This window comes from Bipolaris maydis (assembly GCF_028858645.1).
Source record: "Bipolaris maydis strain C4 unplaced genomic scaffold PSV08scaffold_6, whole genome shotgun sequence".
Taxonomy (NCBI): domain Eukaryota; kingdom Fungi; phylum Ascomycota; class Dothideomycetes; order Pleosporales; family Pleosporaceae; genus Bipolaris; species Bipolaris maydis.
This window is the reverse complement of record NW_027093862.1, coordinates 739,366-761,957: the sequence shown is the minus strand read 5'-3', so window position 1 is coordinate 761,957 and position 22,592 is coordinate 739,366. Positions and strand designations below refer to the sequence as shown.

Genomic DNA, 22,592 nt, shown 5'->3' with positions numbered 1-22,592 from the left:
TTGGCCGGCACGCGCTATGGATGTCAACGTCCAAACTCAACCACTACCCCCAGCATCTCTACGACAAACAGCCGCCTTCCCTCCGGGCCTTATGTATGCGCAACTAACACTACAGCTTTCAATCGCTATTCACATAACCCAACAAACACGCTTATAGCCACGCGCGCATACCATCCCTTTGCGACTCTCGAATGGCTACCGGATCTCCCACGCCGCTAGGCGGCTCCTCATATGGGCGCATGCGTGCGCAATCATCGATACGACCCCGGAGAGACTCTCCACTCTCTATGCTGGGTCAATCGCAGGGCTTCTCTGCCGACGTGCCCATGATGCAGAGCATCGACATTGGCGACAGCTCGGATGACGAGATGCCACAACCCATGAAGCTCAGTGCTCTGACGGCAGCTCTACTTGCCCAAGGCAACGAGGTTGATTCACCAGAGAAGAGAAAGCCTAAGCTCAAAATCTCGCGCAATGATTCTGGCTCAAATACACCCGTGCATGACTCCGTTACGCCTGCACCTAGTCTACGCATCAAACGAGTTCCATTACGGGGCGCACCCATGAGGAGACTGCGCAGAACACCCCAAAGCGAAGAAGAGAATCCTCCTTCCCAAGATCAGGAGAACATGCCTGCGTCGGCCATCAAAACCCAGCCTGAGAACGTCCCCGATTCCGTCTTGAAGGTTACTGGCTCGGTCATGAAGGTCGCAGAGGACCGCCACATGCAATCCTCCCTAGAACACCAGTCACCTAGCGAAAGGGCTTCGCAACAACAAGAAAAACCCATACCACTACAGTCAATGAGTGCAAATACCCCACGACGACCAGCGCCTCCACCACCGCCAAAGATGTCTGTATTGGAGACCGCAACCGCTGCTGCTGGAGCTGCTACCACCAAGACACGAGAGAGAAAGAAGAGGGTCACACTGTCCGTCAACGGAAAGCACTACTCTCAGATGGACAGGATAGGCAGAGGTGGCAGTTCGGCGGTGTACCGTGTCATGGCGGAGAACTTCAAGACTTTGGCCCTGAAGAGGGTGAAGCTTGAAGATGCCGACGAGGCTGCTGTGCGAGGTTTCAAGGGCGAGATTGATCTACTGCAAAAACTCAAGAACGTCGACAGAGTTGTAAGACTCTACGACTGGGAAGTGGATGAGCAACGCCAAGTGCTCAGTGTAGTAAGTAGCCTTTTGTCAAGAGTCAAAGTTTTAGTCCTAACATGTCACAGCTCATGGAACTCGGAGAATCAGACTTGGCCCGCATAATACGAATGAAGCTTGACCCTGCCGATGGGGATGGCAAACTCGACCTCAGTTTCACCCGCTACTACTGGAAAGAGATGCTCGAATGCGTTGGTGCTGTCCACGACCATGACATTGTCCACTCGGACCTCAAACCCGCAAACTTCCTCCTCACCTCTGGCCGCTTAAAGCTCATCGACTTCGGCATTGCCAACGCCATTGAAGTCGACCACACCGTCAACGTCCACCGCGACTCGCACATCGGCACCCCCAACTACATGTCCCCCGAGTCTCTCGAAGACTCCGCCGGCGGCGCCCGCGGTCTCCTCAGCAACGGCAACGGCTCCAAAGACATGGCTCTCGGTAAGCCCTCGGACGTCTGGAGTCTAGGCTGCATCCTCTACCAAATGGTCTACGGCCGCCCTCCCTTCGCCCATATCGCCAACCAAATGGCCCGCGTCCTCGCCATCGTAAATCGTGACTACAAAATCGAATTCCCGGACCTCGGCGTCGGCGACGTTCGCGTTCCCCCGGGTCTCAAAGCTACTATGCGCCGCTGCCTCAACCGCGATCCCTCGCGTCGCCCGAATATCGCGCAGCTCCTCGACGAACGCGATCCCTTTTTGTACCCCGATGGCGGTGAAGACCTCAAGATTCCGCAGGAGCTACTTGGCCAGATTATTCAGCGCGTTGCGGATCGCTTCCGAGACCCGAATAAGCCCGCGCCTACTGATGATGAGATTCGTCAGTATCCAGCAAGTTTTTACGAGAAGATACGGCAGTTGCTAGAGAGCGAGTAAGAGGTTGAAATGCTTCGCTCTCTACAATTTCTTACTCTTCTTTTCCTTCCACATTCCTTGGACTCATCATTTTTTTTTACTCTTGTCCTCTTTTTTTCTTTTTCTCTTCCTTTTGGGTTCCACAGGCGTCATCGCTTTTCTTTCCTAAGGGAATTTGGAGAGAAAAAAAAGAAAAGGGATTTCTGTTTTCTTTTTCGCTTAATGATTATGACTGGTGCTCTGGCGCTTCATGGGAGTTTGACTATATTCTCATTTTTTTTTTTGCCTTGCGATTGCCATTTCCTGGACCTACCCATCTACTTAGTTTTCTCTTTTTGCTTTGGTTCTCGCAAGCCGCCTCTTGTATGCGTTCAAGCGTCAACTCTTATTTCCTCTTGTACAGTCATGGCGCAACTTCTTTTGCTCTCTCCTTTGTTGGGATACGCTTTTAATGCTTCATGATGAGTTAGGAACGTAGACTTCACTGGTGACTTCACGGCTGCTCTCTTTGTATATATGGGCCGGGTTGGACAAGACATTTTTCAATTCACTTCCTCAAACCTCTGGTTCCCTTCCATGTGTGTAAAGGTGATGGTGCCAGTACGATCACCCATCAGCTTTCCACACCCCTCACTGTACTTGATGTTGGCAGTGACTTCTCTATCCGCACTAGTCCTTTCTCACTGTACCTGGTGATGATGACAGTGACCTCTCTATCCATACCAAGTCCTTCCTAGCGCCAACTTCACTATACCTCCCAAGTCTAAAGGACGCCCTTTCCATAACCCCATCAGTTCGTTGGAGGAGGAGGAGGAGGGTCAGGAACAACTGTGAGTAAGATATCCGTGCGACCCGACCTCTCCAACACCTCGGTGACTTGCTTATGTAACTCGGTTTGAACAGGTTCAATATCGCTGCCAAACCAAACCAGTTCCAACTCCTTGAGGCCCTCAAACATGCACAAGTCGCTGAGCTCCACAATGATCCATGGTTTGAGACCCGAATGCGGGATCTTGCCATCGCGATAGATGGCGAACGCATCGACGAGGAGTCTTACTCTGGAAATAGCATTGGCCTGGCTGCGCGTGAGGTTCTTGCACAGCATCTCAATCACGTGCTCCGAGTAGCCGCTGAAGACGTTGCGAGTGAAGGGAAGCAGTCTGGTCTCCGCCCATGTTTGGCGGCAGGCTTGGATGAGTGACAGGTTGGTGCGCGGGTACTCCCAGGTACGATGGTCCTGCGTCTCGTACTTGGGACTGATGCTTCCAGCATCGAAGACGTAGTCGTAGATCTTCATGCGCAGCTCGGCTGGGAGACGCAGCAGGGGAGATGTTGCCTGGTTGCGCTTGTAGCTGTGCGAGTGAGGTTTTGTTTAGTGGTGGGTCGGGTTTCAGAGTAAGTGCCTTTTGTTTTTTTTTCGTGCAGAGACGGCGGGGGGGATTTGTAAATACTTACACTTCTGCAATGAGGTACATTAACTGTACATGATAGCGGTACGCATGCGTATGGAGCGGATCTGACTGGGCTCTCGGTCGGGTAGCCATGTTGGATGGCGGTGGAGCGACAGAGATCGGAGGGAAGAAGGAGGCAAGTGATATAGAATGGGGGTGAGCGTTTGTCTTCGCTCAGATCAGTGAGGTATTGAATGGTGATTAAGGCGAGTAAGAGGTGAAACAGGGTCTGTCGAGTGGCTTGGTTGTGATGTGAATTGGCAGGGAAGGCGTGATGGGAGGCGTTTGTTAGGAAAGAGACGTCACCAGATGCTCTGAATAGTATGACAAGGCCTCAAACCAAGTCACTGATAAATCTCAAAAGCCTAAAGTCCGTTTTAATTTTGCTGCGCCTGCCAGTTCCATGCTGCTTAGGTTCATGTTGTTTGTGTTGTGGGCTGCGTTTGTGTGATACGAGATAGCGGTGTTGGACTTTCTGTCTACTGACTCAACTACACTCTTCACAGGTTGATTTTTCTTGTCTGAATCAAAAATATCAGTGACGTGAGATCTGTCTTTCCAACAAGACAAAGACTTGCCACAGATATTGATTCTGTTAAGAATAGCTAAGTCCAATGGGCTTCTGATGCCCATGAGATCTGAGCAGAATCTCGCAAGTGTTTTTCTTTTCAGATTTTGAACAATAAATTAACCGCGATACGCTGCATTTTGCAGTAAATGTGCCCTTGGTTGCCTTAGGCCTGTGTGCATAGGTCAGGTCAAGTGACAACTGATTGCAACAACTACACCGAAAAAGACACAAGCTTCGGCATATCACCCAACACAGACACAGGCTCCGTATCGAGGTCTTCTACATAATCACAGCCCACTACCACAACCTTAATATCACATGAGCCCCTGATCTGCTCAAGTTCTTCCTCAATCAGATAAGCCATCCTGCCCTCCACCATATCCCAGTCATGCTCCCAATCGTGCGGGCCAACCCACTCGACAGTGAGCTTACGCAGCCCGCGAAGATGACCGAGGACACGCAGCGTGGCAAGAGCATCTTTACCAAGGTTGACACTCGGGCTCCGTCGGCCGAGAGCCGGATAATAGATCACATCGTTGCATTCAAAATATACGCGAAGATTCGTCATAGCACCGACCTGTGCATCCGTCAGGCGGTAGTAGACAGCAAGTTGCATATCCCAGTGATATCCATGAAATTCATTTAGTGCAAACGGCAGGAGCCTGGTCTCGGCATGTATTTGGCGGCAGGTGGTTAGTAGGGCTAAATGCCGTCTCCGGAGGTGGAAGTAAGTGGCGAAGTGAAGTTTTCGTCCGCGAGAGCGACATTTGTGACGGCGGGTGCAATTCCTTGTGTCGCATACGCGTATCTGTATGCTGCCGAGTACATGGCCGTAAATTAGCTCCCGCGCGTTGGCGGGAAGACGGAGGAAACTTGAGTCTTGCTCGATTTCGACCATAGTGCTGGATTATGTAAGTAAGTACGTAAGTGCATGCATGACAGATGTAAACAAACACCACAAAGTGCACGTACGCGGCGTCAGATTCATCGTCTTCATAAGGGTGTGTAGAATGCTCGTAGGCGCGTGGAAATGAACGCTTGGACAGGCGCCGCTTCAGTCGATTCAAAGGATCCATCGCTTAGGACTGGTAGAGAACATGCGGGCGAGGCTGTGGGGAAGGGTCCAATCGGCAGGCATAGTTTCAATGAAAAGTGAGCGTGAGGGCTTATGATGTTATGGAATGTCAACAGGGATAACAATTCAGGGGCGGCTAAAAATAGTTTATCGCCATCTCGATAAGATACGAGGGAGGAGATGGATCACGGGATCTGCTTTTCTTAATTGCATGCATATTCCCTGTGGCATGTAACATGTTCAAAAATTGTAGTACTACAATTTATTGTGAGGAATTTTTGGCGTTGGGATTGAGTGCTTACAAAAGTCTCTGGTGTCAGAAAAACAGAGGATACTAACGGTAACTACAGCAGGGTAACTGTTCTTGGCGTGGACAACGCGACCAGACCGGGGATTGTTTGATGCGACAGTGTCCGAAAAAAGCAATGAGCTTTACAAGGCTGGCTGATTAGTAAGTATACGGCCACCTTGTTCACGTGCTATATGCCTTCTTTTAGTCCTTCTTTGAAAGAACCTTGAAGTCCCAGTTGTTCAAGTAACCGGAGCCAATCTGGTTGAACGTTAGTATTACGCTCAATAAGCACCTTCAACAAGAGTTCTTACGCAGAGATAAGTTGCGAAGCTAACCCAGCCAAGATATGGTGCGAGCAGCCATCCACAGACGGGGTCAACTTGTCCCCAAACGTTGACAAGATAAGCGAGCGTTCCACCAAGAGCCAGGATGTCAACTGAAGCAGCAATGGGTTGCTTCAAGCCAAAGTAAAGAGGTGTCCATAGCAGGTTCAGGGCAAGCTGGATGGAGTAGAGAGTAGCTCCGTGCTGCGTGATGGTAAGTTGGACGGTCATATTTACGTTTCAATTGAGCAGCAACATACCTGGGCGAGAGCAACAGTGTTAGGGTTCAAGGAGGATGTGCCAGTGGTGTATGCGCGGTAGGCCGTGTAGCCCATGGTTGCATACAATGCTGTCCAAACCGGGCCGAAGACATAGCCTGGCGGATGCAGAGGAGGCTGCTTCAATGTACGGTATGCTGTCTGAGACACACTTGCTATTCTCAATGTTAGAGCTCTTCACAATTGCACCAGCTCGGTGAAAAAAAAACTCACGACTAATGGCAAACCCAGTGGCTGTTCCGCAGACGAGCGGCAGCAGGATGGACACTGCTGGGTTTTCAAAGACAAAGCTCGGGAGGGTGAGGGAGGAGATATAGGTCGTCATGGCTGGGCTGGGGCTGGGCTAGGGGGGTGTGATCAACGTGTACCTGCGCAAAGCATGCAATGGCCCTGGGCAAAGGTGCCTGTGAAAAAGGAAAAGCCAGCTGCACTCCGCATCTCGTGATAATCGGGCGTCGAGCATAAAGCGGGCCTGCCAATCATCAGCCTCGGCCCTCCACGAGAGCAACGCGTTCACGAGCCGGCCCACTTTCCGCGTAGCCGTGCGGCGCTAGCCCCGTCTCAGCCGCCCTCGGGCTTCTCCAGCCGCCGCGACCAACCTCACCCTTCCTTCTGTCATCTCCATCTCCGCCGGCGTCGTTCAGCCGGGAGTCACTTTAGCACATCGTGAGTGCACGAGCTTCTCGTCCTTTGCCTCCCCCCAATTGTTCGTACCCCACCATTCCTCTTGTACAGCTATCTCCATAGCTCCTATTCCTTTGTCCCCGTGGCCCTGCGCCTCGGCCTCCCTCCAGCCACCTCTCTGACCTTGTCTACGTGCGCCGCTGCTTGTGTGCGATCAATCGCGCCGGGTGTCTGTGGTAGCCATCCTCGTCTTGTCACTCCTTAGATGCCTCTTCTCCTTCGTTACTAGTCGCGCCCTTTTCTCACCGTCTTGTCTCTTACTTGTTCCCTCTCTGACCGAGCCATCATGGCAAACAGCTACCCAGCCCGATTGCCTGTCGAGCACCCGATATACCCCATCGCATTCTCCAGGCGAGATTGCGCGTCCGAGAGAGCAAAGACCACGCGTCTGGTGCTTATGGTTGGTTGACGGCGCTACCTGCCAACTGCCTGAATACCTCTATCCTTTACCCAGGATTCTAGACATCCGTCGCCCAACGAAGCACCACAAATCCGAGCACCAGCAATAATGGATTCTTATACGTAGGTTCATATCTGACCCGTCGCGCGACGAGTAATACTGACAATTGGCAGCGCCACTCATGAGGAGGCCAGGCCGCCTGCCGACTCATACAGGCGTCGTTCACCAGGTAAGTTCTAGATTCCTGTTTGGGGTCAGCACGCATCTCTCGGTTATTGTATCGTGGATCTGTATATCGCTACTCTTGGTGCGCGTTTGTCTTCGAACGCGATCGTCACGCGCTCCAGGTTTAGCTTGATTGCGCGGTCCGAAGACGTGCAGCCACTACTGTACAGTTCATCGCCTTGGGCGTTGCGCTGACCCATCTCGCAAGCCCAGGAACTTTCTGCACTGCCGGAAAGGAACTTAGCTAACATGCACTTCAAAGGCTCCGGAGACCGCAGAACTGGTAGACGGCGATCGCGGTCCCCCCAGAATATCGACCGTTACCAACCCGATCGTGCCCGCGACTACGATGGGCCCCGACGTGACGGAAATCGCCGTCGCTCCTCCCCTCCACCAGTACAGGCTGGCATTGACCGATATGTGCCTGGTCAAGACAACTTCGCACCGACATTCACGACAAACCCGGTCCCGAACCCCATGCACCTTGAGTATCAGGTTGGATTCAACTACTTCGCCGAGTGGTGGCGTGTTGAGCAACTCATGAAGGAAGAGAAAGAACGCGCGAAAAATGGTGGCCGTAAGCCCGGTCTCAAAGGCGAACGAGAAGCCCGTGAGGAGCGCGGCAAAGAACGTGAGCAGATCCAAGCAGCCTATGATGAGTACAAGGAAAAGCTGCAGGTGCAAATGGCCAAGACATTCGTTGAAAAGCACAAGAACGAAGAATGGTTCAAGGAGCGATACGACCCAGAGTACGACTTGGCGTTCAAGGAGAAGCTTCGCCAGTACCGCCATGGTATCTACGAGGATTGGGAGCGTCAGATCGACGATGGGTATTTTGATGAATTCACACTCGAGGGTATCTACAAGAATGACTCAAACGGAGCTGGCGGCATTGTTGAGAAGGAAGAGGGAGAAACAACTGCTGCTAATGAAGTCTTGGGTGTGGGCGATCTTCTCCCATGCAAAGGTGGCGAGATTCGTGACGAGACCGCTTTCCAGCCAACGCTGCTCATCAAGACAATTGCGCCAACCGTGAATCGCGAAAAGGTCGAGGAGTTTTGCAAGGAGCACTTGGGAGAGGGCCCCGGTGGGTTCAAGTGGCTCAGCATGAGCGATCCAAACCCCCTTAAAAAGTGCCACCGCATCGGCTGGGTCATTCTCAATCCAAGCGACGAGCAGCCAATGATCATTGACGATCGTGGTGACGGACGTGACGTTGATGACGAAGAAGGTGATATGGACGTGAAGCCCGAAATTACTCAGGGGACACAGAGTACTGCACACAAGGCTCTCGAAGCGCTCAACGGAAAAACAGTAAACGACGAGGTCAGGGGCAACTTCACCTGCCATGTTGGTATCCATGAGCCACCTGCCGCTCCACGCAAGAAAGCACTCTGGGATCTCTTCTCTGCGCCCGAGAGAATCGAGCGTGATCTCGAGCTTGCCGAGCGACTGGTCAGAAAGCTTGATTCTGAACTCAAGGCTGGTCATGAGGAGCAGTTCTCAAATGTTGATGGCGTTAGTAAAATCGAGCAGCGGGTCGAGGACCTGCGCGAAAAGGGCTGGCTTCAGCCTCCAGCAAATGCACCAGCCCCCATGAAGAAGGAGCGAGATCCAGAAGAGTTGGAAGAAGGTGAAGACGAAACAATGGAGGATGACGAGGGCACTTTTGACGATGAAGTTGATGACGAGGAGCTCTTGGTCAAGAAGAAGAAGTTGGATCTGCTCATTGAATACCTGCGCCGGGTGTACAACTTCTGCTTCTTCTGTGTCTTTGAGAGCGACTCTGTCCATGAATTGATTCGAAAGTGCGCCGGAGGACATCTTCGCCGGCCACGTGCCAGTCTTACTACAGCGGCAAAGGCGACGGCAAAGGCCACAGCTTCTGGAGAACCGTTCCCTTACAGGAAGCAAGAAGCCTCGGGTGATGCTGAGAATGGAGAGAGCGGAAGTCCAGTACAAGAGCGCAAGCCTATGCGTTTGAGCACCAAGAACCAGCAGCAACTGCAGCGGGCTTTCAACTGGGTCAAGACATATGAAGAAAAGCTCCTCCAGCTGCTTGAGCCTGAAAACGTCGACATTCGCAAGCTGGGCGGCAAGCCGCTAGATGAAGCGATAGAAGATGAGCTTGCTCGATATGTGAAGCAAGAAGACGAGTCCAAGTGGCGATGTAAAGTTCCAGAGTGCACCAAGCTATTCAAGGGCGAACATTTCTGGCGTAAGCACATTGAGAAGCGTCACCCTGAGTGGCTTGAGCAATTACAGAAGGATGTAAGTACTTGTGGGAATTGCCTGATGATCGAGTTTTGCTAATTCGAATACAGCTGCGCCTTGTGAATAGCTATGTTCTCGATCCTGCACACATTGCCCCGTCGCGCAGTGATGCCAACAGCAATGGTCACTTCCCAATGGGTAACCATGTTCAGGCGACTGGAACTCCGCGAGGATTCAACCTGGCCAACATGAGCATGGCTATGGCGGGGGGCAATGGAATGCAGAATGGAATGCACATGGGTGGCATGTTCAATCCTGCCATGGGCGGCACCTGGGACCCTGCTGCTGCTCATGATGACCGTGCAGGACCTATGCGACGAGGCGGCCATCGCTTCAACAACCGTACAGGACCTTACGACCGACAGGCTCGTGATGGACGTAGTCGACCGGCTGTCAATGGCGGTCGTCTGACACCTCCACGCGGTACTCGGCCAGGAACTCAACGCTATGGCGAAGGTGGACCTGGACCTGTACAGTCTGTGCAAGGTCGATCTATTAAGAGTTACGAGGATCTAGATGCGGTTGGTGGAGGCGGCGGCGGAGAGCTTAATTACTAAGCTCTGTAATTAGTGCGGGTCCCTGCAGTCACGGTCACGGTGTAAGATGGTAACAGGGTCGGCGTTGACAAGGCTGCTTTTTTTTGTTATCCCTGATTGAAGGCTTCCCCCAGATTGCCTTGATAGTTTGCTTGGGAAGGATAAGTACTGGGCGGTGTCTTGAGAATGGTTCATCATTGACTGTGGTCTGGGCTTGCTTAGGCCCACGGGGGTATTGTGTATGTACGTCTAAGTAAATAAGCCCAAATCCAGATTGATAGCAACAACAACGGGTTGGCAAGTGCACAGTCATTGCAGGTAAGCAAGGTTTCAGGGGGCATCGTCATATGAGCACCAAAAGGTGCGAAGAAAGCCGCAATGTGACCAGGTTGGGCATCAGCCATGGAGTGGAGCCAGCACCCGCCAGGAACCGAGACAGATGCAACGACTGGGCCAATGGGCAGAGCATGTGCAATATCGGTTTTTTTGTTGCATATCCAGGCTATCCTCGACGCCAAGGGCGGGCTTTTGGCAGGCTAAGCGATGCGGCGGTTGTGGTTGATGAGATGGGGGAGGCCAGTCAGATCAGACTCGGGCCGGCCAGGCGTATGCGTAAGTACTTCCATGGCGACAAGGCAAAGCCGCCCCCTATGCAGCGTCAGCATGGGCGAGGGGAATCCGTCCTGTTGCAAGATAAGGGAGGGCAATGGAGTTGTGCACGCGGCCAAGGCGCAGAGATGCCGTGCCATCCTAGAGCAGCGCCGTGGATCCTGACGGGCCCATACGTAACCGGGATGGTGGGCGGGGATTGCGTCACTCAGCCACAGGTGAGTGCGCGCCGTCGACCTTCGCTGCAGTTCCGTCAAGGCCTTTTGAGGGCAACCACGGGCGGTGCAGGCCCCATTCCGCCTGCTGGCCTCCGTTGCTGTGCCCACATCTCCACACTTGCACCAGCCTCATACGCAGCCACAGCACAGCAACGTGCTATTCCGGGCGTCATAAACACGCGTCGATCCCCCCCCCCCCCGCCAGATCGCTTCAGGCTGCCTTTTTGCATGCGCATTCTTATACCGCGTCGCCTTTTGTTCGCGTCGTAGCTCCTTGGCCCGGGTCGGCCGTACCCCTACACTGAGTGGTGTACTACTATTAATTCAGGCACGCCCACCCATTCTCACCCCCCACCTGCCATTCAGCTCAACGGCGCTACCCAGCCCATCACCATGAGTCCTCAGACTACCGCAAGCCACCTCACTGTGCCGGCCCGGCCAGCCCACCCAACCCGCAATGACACCAGCTACTCCAAGTTTTCCGTCGTGTCCGTGCCGCCTGAGGGTTCCATCTTGACGGGCAAGCAGGAGCACTGTACGCCCTTCTCTTCCAGGCATATACTACCCGAAGCCACTAAACAAACATGCAGACCTCAAGCGTGAACTCATCTCGAGACAGACAAAGTACGAAATCTCCGAGCTCTCCTCCCCTACGGCTCTGAGGCGCTTTGGCGCACCCTTTCGCTCTGATGCAGGCGAAGTTGCGCCCGAAGATTCTGAACTGCCTCTCCTCCGCTACATCTTCGTCAATCATGTGCGAAATTTCCCCTTTTTGGACAAAGCCAAGGAGAAGGAGTTCTGGCAGGACAAACTTCAAGTCGTACGTTGCACGAGGCCAGAACCGGTGGACAGGGAGCTGACAACAGTGCCGCCGTAGTTTCTGGAATCCTTCGCGAGCAAGGACATTTCGTCTTCAGAGGACCGCCTCGAGGAGACCAAGCGGAGGAAACTGGCGCTCAAGGCCGAGAAGTTGGTCGAGCTCATGATGGTCTCCGGCATTCCGACCGCGTCAGGCTACGAAGAGAGGATTCGCTTTGCAGAAATGGAAATCGTCGACCGACAAGCCGACGAAAAGGGCCTCACAATGAATGCACCAAGCGGTCATTCCATTAATGGCTGGGATGTAAACGTTGCGGGCGTCAGAACAACATCGGTGAAGAGACACCTTCGGTATCACACACATGCTGTAAGTCAATGCCCGCGCATTACGGTACAAGTCTAACGTAAAAATTCTAGGAGTACATCATACGTGTCAGACAAGGACATGGCCAGGATATCTACATTGGTCGTCGATATGCCGATTTTGTTCAATTGCACAAGCGGATCCGCCTTGAGCTGCCTGGCAAGGTTCTCGCCCCGCTACCCCGGAAAAATGCAAAGGACGGAATCCTACAATCAAATGCCGATGACGACGAAGTTAGCTCCGTCTCTTCGGAGTCTACCCAAGGACCGCCTCCTATCGAATCCAATGAGAGCAGCGGGGGTGGTAGTCTTAGGAGCTACATTTTTGGTGGCGGACACAAGAAAAATGCGTCTCAAAGCTCACTGGGAAAGCGTTCACCACGGCCTTCAGGAGAGTTTTCTGGATACAAACCCCCCCGCAAACTGTACAGAGAAGAGCAGCGTGTTTCCCTTCGTGCGTTTTTGCGATCATTCTTGCACAATGAGCGAATTGCACACTCAAGTGCCATGGCTGAGTTTCTCACACGCGATCCTATAGAAATTAACGAAGAAGAAATGGAGGACATTCAAAGACGAGAGGAAATGGACCAAAGGCGCATAGAAGAGCAAAGGCAATTTTATGAAGTTGCACGACAACGAGCAGCAGAGCTCGACATCCACATGGAGAAGTTCAGAAGAGAGATAGTAGAGAGCAATGGACTCTCTCATCTGTTCCAGGAAATCAGGGTCAAAAACACCATCAGGGAACTCAAACCGGAGTATCAAAAGTTTGCCGAATGGCTACGGATAGAAGTTGCTGCCACTCTTTACCACTTGTTCTTGGCAGAAGACAATTCCCCGGAGCTTTTTGCCCAGGCGAAACGCATACATTCTTTAGTGCCATACAGCGTCCTAAAAAACGTCATAAGGATTGCCAATCCGGCAGCCGTCATGAGTGGAGTCTTGGATCTTTTCCTTGCACAGCCCTTTGGCGCTCGATCACTTTTGCAGCGTATTTTTGGCATGGCTATCAACGATGGCGTTAACTCTGTGCAAAAGACCATCACCGTCCTCGCATCAACAAGGATCAAGGACGATGTGCTCTGCGACAAGATCAAGGCATACGTGCAAGCTGATGAGGGTGTAAAGGATGCTATTCGTCAGGAGGCTGCGAGCGAGAATGTGGATGTTGTGGTCACAATATTGCGATCAGAGTACTTTCAACCGGAGCTGAGCCCGCAGCAGGTCGAGAAGGTATTCAATGCTTACGTTGCTTGGAACAACGCAGTCGAAAATGTGAGATCGAGACGGCTGAGTCGAACAGCTAGCCGACGAAGTAATACCAGCATATCAACTAACGCGACCGATCAGGTCGAAAAAGAAATGCGCTCAGGCGCAGAGCTCTTCGCTCACCTCAAGCAATACTTGAAGCTCTGCCTACGTCAAAGAGATAAGCTTATGATGCTTCAAATCATCGAGGAGGTAAGCTTGCCCAATACTAGAATTATAACAACAATGACTAATGCACTACAGCCGACAACACTGCAACTATTCCGGGACTTGTTCACCATCTTTTACGAACCCCTGGTTCGCGTCTACAAGTCTGCGAATGTCTACAATAGTATTACTGACTTTGCTCTTTTCGCCGATGATACTATCAAGACAATAGAAGCATGTCAACGACAGGAGGTCTCAGCAGACCCCAACCAAACCGTTCAAGCGTTTATCGATTTGTGCGCCCGTCACGAGGACAATTTCTACAAGTTCGTTCACGAAGTCCACAAGCACGACAATGGTCTTTTTGACCAACTGATGGGCTGGCTGGAGGGCATCTTGGACTTCTTGCGCCATGGTCCTGGAGGTGGTGGTAAGCTCGATATGAATGCACTGTTCCAGGGCGCTATAGACTCGAACTTGATCGACAAGGAAAAGGCAATTAGCGAGATCAACAGTTTAATCAAATGGCAAATGGCTAGGAAGAAGTGGCACTCAGACAAGACGAGACAGAAGATGGCGAGCGGGGACGAGCCTGATCCACTGATTGGCGGTATTGCTGGCTTCAAGTCTAGCGACTTTGGCCTCAACCCGGTTTGTTCTCACCAGCCCATGAAATCTGCGATTGCATACTAATTCTGTTGCAGATGGATCTCCAAGACCTGGAACTTGATGACAACGGCAGCGATTCAACCGATTCGGAAGACGTGGATGATGCAGATGTTGCAGACCCGATTGAAGCTGAGCGCAAGAGTAGAGCTAAAGCTGCAGACCGGTTACGCAGAAAGGCAGGCGAGCCTGAGAAGCCGCATATTGAAGAGCTATACAAGCTCAACGACAGTTTTAACAGCATGCTTCGAAGCGTACTTGCATCCTGAGCCGATTGCAACCTCGTCCGGAGACATGTGGATAGTCGCTAGTCTATACCTGTCTTTCCGCATAGCATTACTGTATAGAATTCGATTCTGCAAGAAATATATTTAATGAAACAATGAACACATGTCCTCATCGCTGCACACGGACTCGATGCTCACTCAAATGATGGCGCAGTGCACCGCCACTTAATCTAGGAACGGGCCTGCCCAATGCACGTTAGCGCGGCTGCACCGCGCGGAGCTAGTGATCAGTCGCATAGCTGTCCTTTAGTGCCAGCCGAAGTGTCGCAACGTCCACGCGTTGAATTGCTTACCCTTTTCTCTTTTCTGTACAATGATCTGGCGACTCAGGCACAGGCAGTGCTGATCTTCGTTCTTTTTCTCTTTTTTCAAATCACCCGGCAACGTCAATTGCCCTTGCATCCTCGAGTCAACTCAGCCGACCGTTTAACGCACGGCTACTCCCTGGATACTAAGACGACGCTGAGTAGGACCCTTTCACCCCACCACCTCGGCTGTTGTCTTGCTTTCTCTCTGAGGGTGTTGTAACATCGACCTTGGATCCATTGTCCGGAACATTTTACAGTAAAAACTATCCTGCAGTGGTAGCCCACCATCATGCCCGCCAAATCGCGATTCACGAGGCTAGACGCCTTTACCAAAACGGTCGAAGATGCGCGCATTCGTACAACCTCTGGAGGAATCGTCACAATCGTGAGCCTGTTGGTCATCTTCTGGTTAACATGGGGCGAATGGGCCGACTATAGGAGAGTGACTGTTAGGCCCGAATTAGTCGTGGACAAGGGACGAGGCGAGCGCATGGAAATCGCGTTGAACATATCGTTCCCGCGGGTACCATGCGAACTGATTACCCTAGATGTCATGGATGTCTCTGGAGAACTACAGATGGGTGTAACACACGGTATCAACAAGGTTCGATTGGGCCCGGAGAAAGAGGGTAGCAAGACCATTGAAATCAAGGCCCTAGATCTGTAAGTGTACTTGAACTTCTACTTCTGAAGTGGGGCTACATGCAGAGAGGGGCAAAGTATACTGACCACGCCTCTAGGCATGCTGATGAAGCCTCCCACCTCGCCCCTGATTACTGCGGTGAATGTTTTGGCGCGCCTCCCCCTGCCAACGCGAAGAAGCCTGGTTGCTGCAACACCTGCGACGAAGTGCGTGATGCCTATGCTTCCATATCATGGTCTTTCGGTCGCGGAGAGGGTGTCGAACAATGCGAGCGAGAGCACTACGCAGAGCATCTCGACGAGCAGCGCCAGGAAGGATGCCGTCTCGAAGGTAGCATCCGTGTCAACAAGGTCGTTGGAAACTTCCATATCGCTCCCGGAAAGTCGTTCTCCAACGGCAATATGCACGTGCACGATCTGGAAAACTACTTCAAAGACGAATATGCGCATACTTTTACGCACAAGATCCACCAGCTTCGATTCGGCCCTCAGTTGAGCGATGTAGTTATCCAGGGCATACAAGATAAGCACAAAGGCTCTGGCCCTGGTAGCTGGTCGAACCACCACATCAACCCCCTCGATAACACTGAACAACACACTGACGAAAAGGCTTTCAACTTTATGTACTTTATCAAGGTTGTCTCGACAGCTTATCTGCCCCTTGGCTGGGAAGACGCTGCTCCTCGCCTCACCAAGCATGATGAACTCCTCGGCTCTACCATCGATGCTTCGCACAAGGGTAGCATCGAGACCCACCAGTACTCTGTAACGAGTCATAAGCGAAACCTGAAGGGTGGCAATGACGAAAAGGATGGACACAAGGAAAGGATTCACGCTCGTGGTGGCATTCCAGGTGTCTTCTTCTCTTACGTAAGTCATGCCTTATTCTTCAATATGCAAGTGAGACATGGCTTCTAACCCCTGAATAGGACATCTCACCCATGAAAGTCATCAACCGCGAAGTCCGTGAAAAGACGTTCTCTGGCTTTCTTGTCGGCCTTTGCGCCGTGATTGGCGGTACGCTCACTGTCGCTGCTGCTGTTGACCGCGCCCTATACGAGGGTGTGAACAGGATCAAGAAGATTCATTCCCAGTAGTCGTAACCTATCGTAAAACCATGAGAGAAGCGCAAGGCAGAGGCCATGTCTTGCTGCGTCCATGTAGGGATCTTTGTGTGGAGTTTTGGAGTTTGCATTGCTGGTCTAAAGCGATTTAGATTTGTAGACTGAGATGAAGTCTGTTAGGGGGGGGGGGGGGGGAGGTGTGGGCAGAGGTGGAGGAGGATAGAAATATTCCGGTTTAGGGAACGGACAGTTCTTGTATTATTTAGGTTAGGCAATCAAAGAAGGATTCTACGTATCAACATGCATCGCTCGCTGGGTCTGGTAGATGAGAAGATGTCCGTTCGTTTGCAAGGCATCGCCGTTTGCGGCTGTTGCACAGTGGTGACTGTAGAGCTGCCTACAACTCAAACGCAGAAAGACAACAGTTATGGAATGTGAGACTTCACGTCGGGTACCTTGCTTCAAGGGCGAGACGAAGAGTCGGTGGTTTCGCGTCATTGTTTACAGTTAGATTATTGGTCTGGTTGACGTAGACATGCCTAGGCTGCTACCAATTGTCTCAGAAAGAAGGCTGGGGTATGAAGTGCGCATCGTAGCTTTGGTGATTGAACTTTCCAGAGTTACGCATATTAGAGGACTACTGCATATCCAACATCACACGTTACATATTTGCAGTGAAGAATGAGAAAGAGTGAACATGTCGTGGTAACAAAGTGTCGTTCGACGTCAGAAGAGTCATTGGCGTTAAACCAATGAGCAGTGTCGTAGGATGACATCGTGGCTTGGCGGCGCACGGCCAGTCAGCCTTTATATACGGCCCCGTTCTCAGTCAACTTGCTTACACACCTCCACATTTCTCTCGCACTCGCTCAAACCCACTGGGATCATTTCAAAAGCCATGAACGACCAGCCCCGAGGACGAGGACGTGGCCGTGGCCGTGGCCGTGGCAACTGGAGTGTCTCTTTTACACCACAGAACAACGACGGCGATCAGATGATGGTTGATGGCGACTCCTCTCGTGGACGAGGCCGAGGAAGAGGACGTGGGAGAGGTTTTAGAGGAGGTCAAAATCACTTTCAACATGACAACCGCTCGCGAGAGCCGCCTATCGACATTGAAAAAGTCAAGTCAAACCCATCCTACCCACTTATGGAAGGTTTTCTCGGGCGCCGTTACGATGCGGCCAACAAGCTACTCAATCTCTCCGCCATTGCCAGCGACCAGGAAATCCTCCAATCCGGCATGTTTGCCACAGAAGGAGCCCAAAAAAAGTTTTTCCCTGCCCTTATGATTGTTTGTGACGCCATCCTTGAGACACAGGAAGCGAAAGAGCAGGCGATCCACAGCGTTACAATGTCTGGCAACAATCTTCAAAATACGCACGCTGTTTACCAACTTTGTAATCACTTTCGCCACATTCAGAACCTTGACTTGAGCAATAACGCTTTTGCAACGCTGGACGCGCTGAAGCCATGGAAAGGTCGTTTCAGAAACGTCGAACACCTCATCATCGACTCATTTCCCTCGTCGAACTGGGAAGACGAGATCATCTCGTGGTTCCCCAAACTCAAAATCCTGAACGGCAAACAAGTACGCCCCGGCGCAGTACCAGGGGCCAACGCACAACCACAGCAAATAGCTCAATCCAACGCCCCAGTACCCGCAGCCGCAGCAATGGATCCAGAGCAGCAGAGAAAAGAAGAGATGATTCTCTACGTACAACGCGAAACCAATCTCACACGCGACTATGCAATTCAGTGCCTGGAAGCGGGCCAATGGAACCTCGAACAAGCAGGTGCTTTATTCGCTCAAAGTCGCGATTCTCTACCACCGGAGGCTTACAACTAAGGATTGCCTACCCAAAAGCATAAGCCCATCGACATGTGCTTCTTCTGCGTGCTTCGAAACACGATCACGTGCTCCACTTGAGGTTTTTGAGTGGGATAGGATTCGTTCAATAGCGCGTGTCGTAAAAACATTACAAGAACGGCTGGCTGTGTGTGATGATTGGGAATCAAAAACAAAGAGTAGGAACCTACTACGCTTTCTTCATATCAACGCCAAACCCCACGAACTCGAAAATCCAGGCTTCTTCTCATCAACACGTGTATCAGTAGTCTTTCAGCACATATGTCCATCCTCACCATGACACACAACACGCTATGGAGCTTTGACTTCTTTACTCAGCACATACATACAATATCACCCACCTCCTCCACTCTACCTAAAAAGGACACTAGCAACATCTCTGCTATTGGATATCGCGTTGTCTATCCTCCACGGACCCACTATGAAAGCGCAGGATGCTCTTTTTTTTCAACACACTGTCTTCTTGTACCCACGGTCTGAACAGCACACACTCAGCAGAGCTTAAAGCATAGCATGGCGTTCCTCTTTTTGTTTCGTTTTTCCAATTTTTTGTCGTCATTTGAATAGAAAAACTTGTCAAGCGAGTGTGAGGCAAGGGTATTGGAATTGCCATGCAGGAATATCATCCTGGGATGAAGGGAATCTCAGGGGGGGTTTACCCAGGTACAAGGAAGGGGAACGAGGGATGCAAAAAGGCAGAATACCTAGTATGTAGATGGAGGGGAAATGAAAAATCCATGTATGATGAATCATTCTTTGTCTTCTCAACATTTGTACAGTAATTTCTATCGTGATGCGCTCAGTGACTTAACAAGAGCACTTCATACATGCCATGTCTTCAATCACAGCAAAAATAGATACACCAAAAAAAACCCCCCCGAAACAGACAAGAAATCTCGCTCTAGGCCCCTTAAGCCGAGCAACCATGCAATTCATTCATCTCATATGCTCTACTAAAAAAAAACCCCCATTTTGTAGAAGAATTAGAAAAACTTATTCGTTACATTGAAAACCAAAAAAACACGCTTTAATGACTCTTCCTCTGAACATTAGCCAACGCACTATTAAGCGCAGCCGTAACATCCACATGAAACAGCGGCCTATTCAGTCCCTGCACCACCGCTATGCGTCCTCTATTTCGCGTCCCCTGGCTAACTTCGTATGCCTTGCTATCCTCAAGCTGCTTGTTAAAGCTGTCAGTTTCCGAGGTAGCAGAGTCGGAGATATCTGCTGCTTGGGCGCCGCCACTACCGCCGCCGTGCGCGGCTTCAACATCTTGAGTACGGATCTGGGATAGAGTGCGTTGGGCAAGCAGGTTCTGACAGGCTTCAGCTTGTGCGGCGGCAGAGTCCGAGCCGCCGATTTCGGCGACGCTGAAGATGGGTTTCCAGCGGTGGGCGACGCCGCTTTCGGGGAGATCGGGAGTGTAGTAGCCGAAACCTGCGGCAGCAAGGGAGCGTTTGGTCCAGCGGTTGTTGATGTTGCAGAAGTGCCAGTCGACGGTATCGGGGGCGGCATACTTGTCGAGCTGGTTGCGGACGTCGATTAGGTTTTGGATTGCGGTGAGGTCAACGTTGTTGACCGATGAGAAGTCGAGGATGATGGCTTTGAGGGTTGGTCGGTTGTCTTCCACGGCAGTGTCCTTACCACGTCGTGGGCCAGGGTCATTCCATGGGCGGTCGCCTAGTTTGCCATAGGTTGACTGATTGGTACGGCGAGTCTTGGCAAATATGGTGTCAGTGAGTTGATCGAGGTAGTGGTTTGCGTTAGGGTAGTTGAAGCCTTCGCTGAAACGGTAGATGAAGATGCCTGGGTACGGGTCCTCCAGTTCGATGGTAGGGTTGGACCCATCCCTGTGGTCGATAGGAAGGAAGACTTCGCGGATGGAGTGCTCTCCCTCGATTGGCTTCTGCCTTGAATTGGGTGATCTCTTGTCGTCATCCGTCGGGTCAAGAACGTGGTCACCAACGACAGAGTGAATTTTAGCTCGTCCCATAAAGCGACCCCTGGCTTTGAATAGACGGAAGGCAAACATCCCAGCAGATACAGATACGGTGACATAGATACCATTTTCAATGCTGGAAAAAACCGTCACCAACACACCAATGAAGAAGATGAGAACTTCAAGTGGCGAGATTCTCCAGAACTGATATACTGTGTTTGGTGGTGTGATCAAATCGAGCACAGCATGGATGATTACTGCTGCTAGTGATGCGTTCGGAATATACCAGAACATGGCTGGGAGGGCGTAAATGGCGAGCAACACCACCGCCGCGGTAATGACACCTGCAAAAGGAGTGCGAACTCCAGCCTTGGACTTGATAGCGGTACGAGAGAAAGAGCCGGTCGCAGGATAAGCTCCGAGAAATGGACCCAGGCAGTTGGATACTCCTATGGCCACCAGTTCTTGCGAGGGGTTGATAACGTAGTTGTTCACTCTACCAAAAGACTTAGCGATAGAGATGTGCTCAATGAGAAGCACAATGACTGTGGACGGTAGGTCCGTGGCAAACGACTTGATGATCGGAATCGTAACCTTTGGTACGCGAGCGTGTTGGAAACCTCGGGGAACATTTCCTAGTGTGGAGATCTTGGGCTTGGTTCCATTGGCCCTGTGCGAACGGTTTACCAGATAGCTGAGCAAAATGTACAGCAGAATGACAAACACAGTGCGGAGTGTGTTCAAAAAGAAGAACACTCTAGCCTTTGCTGGGAAACGTTTTGCAAGCTGGCCACAGGCGGATCGGATAGCATACAAGAGGAAGAGACATGTAAGACCGAAAGCTGCGTTGAGATCAGTGCGCCCAAGATGCTTCAGAGAGTTGATAATGACTTTGTATGTAGCCTCCCTCGTAGAGAAACCTTTGATTCCCATCATCGTTGGGAACTGTCCAGCAGCAATGCTGATGGCAGAACCAGTCATGAAAGCTGAGATCGCAGGTAGAGAAATGAGGTCGACAATCCAGCCTAGCCTTATGAGGCCGAGAAAGAGGACGATTGATCCCGCAATAATGGCCAATGCAGATGCAATCATGTCTCGTGAGATGTCTTGACCAGCCAGTTTTTGTTCTGCTGATAGCACAACTCCGCCCGTCACTGTAGAAAGGACAGCAACAGGCCCGATGGTAATGTCCTTGGAGGTAGCAAAGAACCAGTAGATGAGTACACCCATGAAGGAGGAATACAGTCCGAACTCGACAGGGAGCTCAGCGAGCTTCGCGTAGGCCATGCCCTGGGGCACGACAACCGCACCAACCGTGATACCTAGAACATGTGAGAAGTGCGACGGTAAGGATCCCGCGTATTGACATACCAGCAACAAGATCTCCCATTAGCCATTGCATATTGTAGCGCGTTATCCACTGAACAAAAGGGAATAAGCTGTACACATATTCGCCGAATTCTCGAGCGCTGGGAACAACCTCCTGAAGCCATTCCCGCGCTGTTGGCTCTTCCTCAACATAGATGTCGGCAGAATCGACGGTAAACACACTCTCGCCTCGTGTGACACGGTCCGAGCCGGTCTCGTTCCGGTAATGGAGATCGATACCCAAGACCTTTGCTAGGCCTTGGCCAACCTTGTTGGCTGTCGAAGCCATCATTGATTGGACGTTACTCCAACTTGAACGTGTATTGGTGTACCGGGTCAGCCTTAGAATGCCAAGTGCTTGATATCCAGTACCAGGGAGTTGGACAAGACCAAGAAGGGTTCAACAGGTGCGACGGGAATATGTCGAAGGCTAGTCGGAAGCTTGTCTCTTTAAGACGGCGGGGGGAGATGGGAAGTATGGGATAGCAATGATTTGGTGCTAATCCTAAATGCCGCAGCTGAAGCGAAGCTTCTCGAGGGCTGTCTGTCAACGTAGATGGCGTCTGAAGATGGTGGGTGTGAGGTGGACCGAGGCCGTGACAGCGTCTCGATATTACTTTAGTTGCTGTGCTGATTGCGTGATTGCTTTGACCACCAGCAAGCTATCCAAATATGTAAATAGTAGTGGAGCTTGTCGAATTACGCGACCGGCAAATAGTCAGTCTACAGGATGCAAGGGCAATGAGGGCACTCCGAGGACCGGACGCAGATGAGGCTGGGAGAGTAATGCTTCTATGCAATGCCCGCGTGAATAAAGGTTTGAGACAGAGTGACAGGATGGCTGAACATGCCGACCATGTGGCCACAGGTTGTAAGCAACAGTGACAT

At 51.5% G+C, this 22,592-nt stretch overlaps 8 protein-coding genes across 8 annotated transcripts; 4 read left to right on the top strand and 4 right to left on the bottom strand.

Annotated features, from left to right (window-relative positions):
- Positions 1-191: 191 nt before the first annotated feature.
- PSV08DRAFT_178700 (kinase-like domain-containing protein) lies at positions 192-2,044 on the top strand (the record flags this gene model as incomplete). Its single annotated transcript, XM_014225899.1, has 2 exons — positions 192-1,181; positions 1,232-2,044. 2 exons carry the CDS (start codon positions 192-194, stop codon positions 2,042-2,044), a joined length of 1,803 nt encoding a protein of 600 aa, XP_014081374.1.
- Positions 1,909-2,582, top strand: PSV08DRAFT_293083 (uncharacterized protein). The gene has a single exon (XM_066092594.1). The coding sequence runs from the start codon at positions 2,054-2,056 to the stop codon at positions 2,483-2,485; it is 432 nt and encodes a 143-aa protein (XP_065949201.1). The 5' UTR covers positions 1,909-2,053; the 3' UTR covers positions 2,486-2,582.
- A 231-nt stretch (positions 2,583-2,813) lies between these two features.
- On the bottom strand, positions 2,814-3,567 carry PSV08DRAFT_350906 (uncharacterized protein; the record flags this gene model as incomplete). The annotated part of the gene is made up of 2 exons (XM_014225897.1): positions 2,814-3,375; positions 3,479-3,567. 2 exons carry the CDS (start codon positions 3,565-3,567, stop codon positions 2,814-2,816), a joined length of 651 nt encoding a protein of 216 aa, XP_014081372.1.
- Positions 3,568-4,256: 689 nt separating this feature from the next.
- PSV08DRAFT_401397 (uncharacterized protein) lies at positions 4,257-5,121 on the bottom strand (the record flags this gene model as incomplete). Its single annotated transcript, XM_014225896.1, has 2 exons — positions 4,257-4,947; positions 5,018-5,121. The coding sequence occupies 2 exons, from the start codon at positions 5,119-5,121 to the stop codon at positions 4,257-4,259; spliced, it is 795 nt and encodes a 264-aa protein (XP_014081371.1).
- A 248-nt stretch (positions 5,122-5,369) lies between these two features.
- PSV08DRAFT_293074 (TspO/MBR-related protein) lies at positions 5,370-6,409 on the bottom strand. The gene is made up of 4 exons (XM_014225895.2): positions 6,227-6,409; positions 5,996-6,168; positions 5,724-5,939; positions 5,370-5,670 (listed from the first exon to the last, which is right to left on the bottom strand). Exons 1-4 carry the CDS (start codon positions 6,336-6,338, stop codon positions 5,614-5,616), a joined length of 558 nt encoding a protein of 185 aa, XP_014081370.1. The 5' UTR covers positions 6,339-6,409; the 3' UTR covers positions 5,370-5,613.
- Positions 6,410-6,983: 574 nt separating this feature from the next.
- PSV08DRAFT_201333 (uncharacterized protein) lies at positions 6,984-10,436 on the top strand (the record flags this gene model as incomplete). Its single annotated transcript, XM_014225894.1, has 5 exons — positions 6,984-7,097; positions 7,152-7,219; positions 7,271-7,326; positions 7,531-9,593; positions 9,647-10,436. The coding sequence occupies 5 exons, from the start codon at positions 6,984-6,986 to the stop codon at positions 10,151-10,153; spliced, it is 2,808 nt and encodes a 935-aa protein (XP_014081369.1). The 3' UTR covers positions 10,154-10,436.
- A 43-nt stretch (positions 10,437-10,479) lies between these two features.
- On the top strand, positions 10,480-18,373 carry PSV08DRAFT_370685 (px domain-containing protein; the record flags this gene model as incomplete). Its single annotated transcript, XM_066093197.1, has 11 exons — positions 10,480-11,113; positions 11,288-11,494; positions 11,550-11,779; positions 11,837-12,112; positions 12,196-13,602; positions 13,654-14,208; positions 14,262-14,477; positions 15,099-15,481; positions 15,559-16,330; positions 16,390-16,522; positions 17,421-18,373. The coding sequence occupies 11 exons, from the start codon at positions 10,480-10,482 to the stop codon at positions 18,371-18,373; spliced, it is 5,766 nt and encodes a 1,921-aa protein (XP_065949200.1).
- Positions 18,374-19,289: 916 nt separating this feature from the next.
- PSV08DRAFT_201319 (sulfate transporter family-domain-containing protein) lies at positions 19,290-21,996 on the bottom strand (the record flags this gene model as incomplete). The annotated part of the gene is made up of 2 exons (XM_014225890.1): positions 19,290-21,658; positions 21,708-21,996. The coding sequence occupies 2 exons, from the start codon at positions 21,994-21,996 to the stop codon at positions 19,422-19,424; spliced, it is 2,526 nt and encodes an 841-aa protein (XP_014081365.1). The 3' UTR covers positions 19,290-19,421.
- Between the last annotated feature and the right edge of the window lie 596 nt (positions 21,997-22,592).